At 32.5% G+C, this 2,701-nt stretch overlaps 1 protein-coding gene across 1 annotated transcript in view; it reads right to left on the bottom strand.

Moving 5' to 3' along the window:
- Nucleotides 1–1,776, bottom strand: part of LOC106523625 (solute carrier organic anion transporter family member 1C1-like) — a 12,091-nt gene extending 10,315 nt beyond the window's left edge. Inside the window, exon 1 of the mRNA XM_014017118.1 lies at nucleotides 1,759–1,776. Coding sequence (XP_013872572.1) covers nucleotides 1,759–1,776 — 18 coding nt within the window. The remainder of the gene's footprint in view (nucleotides 1–1,758) is intronic.
- Between the last annotated feature and the right edge of the window lie 925 nt (nucleotides 1,777–2,701).

The following is a 2,701-nucleotide window of genomic DNA, read 5'->3' on the forward strand; positions in this document are numbered from 1 at the left end:
GGGTTAAGGGGTTATGACACTCACAATAATTTGACCGCTCCCCTGCCAAATAAAATGACATAATTTGCTCTAGCAAAAGAGAAATCAACTGTGAAAGTACACAGCTACAACTCTTGTTTTTAGGTAAATGATCTGATATCAAAATTTACGAAGTCATATATGCACGTTTCAGCATCATTTCTGAAAATGACTTGCAGGGAAACCCACAGCATACCCCCCAACAATAATAGTGGAAATGAGTCCTCCACTCCGCTGACTATTACATCCTTTTACTTTTTTTAATTTTGTCATAGAATTCACATACTCAGTTATTTACAGTTAGAAAAAACAAGTATACACATTATACACAGTATACACACAGATTGCTTCTTTTTTAACATTTACATCTAAATTAAAACCAGAAACAATCTTTTCCCACAAAGATCCAAAAAGTTCAAAATGAACAAGTTAGTGTTATATGACATAAAACTACAGAGTCATTGAAGGATTTCATTATTCAGTAGAAATAGGGGACATGTGTTTGGAATTCCTTCTACTTTTTTTATTAAGCAGCTTTACAATCATTGTTTTACTTCCCTCTTAATCCGATACGGCACAAGCAGTTATGTACTCTGTTATGACTTGTTTCTTTGAAGAACAAACTTTGCTAAAGAAAATTTTCTGTTACTCAAAGTTTAAACAATGAACTTCCCCATATTCAACAACATAAGTCTAAAAACCTACTCATATATAACAATTGTAAAGCTGGATAAAAATTGGATTTTCAAAACCATGTAAAATATAATTTAAATGACAAAAACTGACCAGTAAGTAGGGGTAAGTAGGGGTACAGAAAATTCACGATTTGGTTCAGTTCGATACTTTAGTCTCACAGTTCAATATTATTTCCATACAAAAAAGACAAATTTCCACACTCTTCTTAACTTGTAATTTATTGAAATTAATAACGAAGATTTGTTTAACCAAAGTACAGTTTTTTAATTAAATGTTGCAGAAAAAGCAAGTTTCTCAGTGGATCTGCACTCGACAATGCAGCCCAGGTGGAGTAGTCGAATGCAGATCCACGGATCCTTCAGAGCATCTTCACTGTTTTGAACGGGTCTATACAGATACATGTATTGTTGCACCCCTAATTTTCAGAGAGTAACATGAACTCTTGCTGCAGCAAACTGAAGCAATTTTATAAAAGTGAGGTTAAAATTTGTAAAATGTGTTCAAGCATGAAAACAAAATTGTTATCTTGTCTAAACCTTTTGAATGATCTCAAAGCAAACCTGAGCTTTACATTTATTCACAATTTTATTGAGAGTTTATATTTACTGTCCTTATGTGAAGATCAAAGTTGTTTACCTTTAGATTGGAGTGACAGTTCTTCAATGCAGCAACATTATGCTTTGATTTCATGGCTACCTTTTCTCTCCTCATTCACTAGTTGACCAACAAGCAAAACAAAACCAACAACTAAATTTAGCAACATGCTCTTATCAATCTAAAAAAATACATTAATAGTTTAAAAAAGAATAAGAATTTTAAAACTCCCTCATCAGTGATGCTCCCAGATGTATAAACTGTAATTATTTTTTTTGTAATTCTCTGCTGCAGGTTGTTGTGTGCACTGCAGCAGCAAACTGTTTGATGATGATAATGCTTCACTGACACCGAGAACAGTTCTTCAGAACGTGCTGCTGCTAAATCACTTAAAGGTCAAAAACATAAATTCTGTCACATTTTACTAACACCAAAACCAAACTTACTTACCCCTCCATGATCCTTCATGGATGTCTGTAATTTCTTATTTACCAGGGAAACGATGAAAAGGAATTCCACTTCTAAAAGTTCAGAGCTGCTCCTTATTATTAAAATCACCTTCTGCTGCTCAGCAGCTGAGGTCTGAGCACATCAGTGATAGCCAGCAGAGAAAAGGGTGACCACTGTTTCCACCAGTTTAGAAAAAGCTGATCTCCAAATCAGGTAGAAAGTCTGATAACAGCTCCAAGTGTGTCAGAAAAAAGCCACCATAAAACTCAGTGATGAAAACTAGTGCTGAAAAAAATTATCTATTCATTCTATTGCTATTTTTGTTTTTAATTATTTTATATTATGTATTATTATTTTGTGTAGTATTTATTATGGGCTGCTTTATGTGATTCAGTGCAGTTTCTTTTTCCCAATTAAACTTGCAACATTGTTCTTTTTTTTCCCCCTGGCTAAGAGTATTTTTTAAACTACAAAAAAACAAAGTATTTGCTACATTCCACCCCTACTTTGCAGATTAAAGCGCACTTACTAACTTAATCAAATCTCCCCTATCTAAAGCTTATATTTGAACCTTTTACAAAACTTTACAAAAAATGATGTGGTTTCCTTTAAAGACAAATACAATTCATAATCCAAAAACATTTAGTGTATTTAAAAAAATAAAATAAAATAAAATAAAATAAAGATTGTGAAGCTAAACATAAACATATCATTGTACATCAGACAGGAAAATTATGAATATTTTAAAGTTTGCAGAGCATCAGGTCATCAAAGTGAACTTTTACTTTCCTTGTCTTTGCACCTCTTTCATTTCTTCATCCTAAACAGTTTAGTATGGAAGCCCAATTCTGCCACTCAAAATAAATAATTTGTTTAATGGTATGAAATGAGCTTCCATAGTTTAGTACTTGGTATCACAACATTTTCTGCATTATTATTATTA

The sequence above is a fragment of the Austrofundulus limnaeus genome, unplaced genomic scaffold (genome assembly GCF_001266775.1).
Source record: "Austrofundulus limnaeus strain Quisiro unplaced genomic scaffold, Austrofundulus_limnaeus-1.0 Scaffold162, whole genome shotgun sequence".
Classification (NCBI taxonomy): Eukaryota; Metazoa; Chordata; class Actinopteri; order Cyprinodontiformes; family Rivulidae; genus Austrofundulus; species Austrofundulus limnaeus.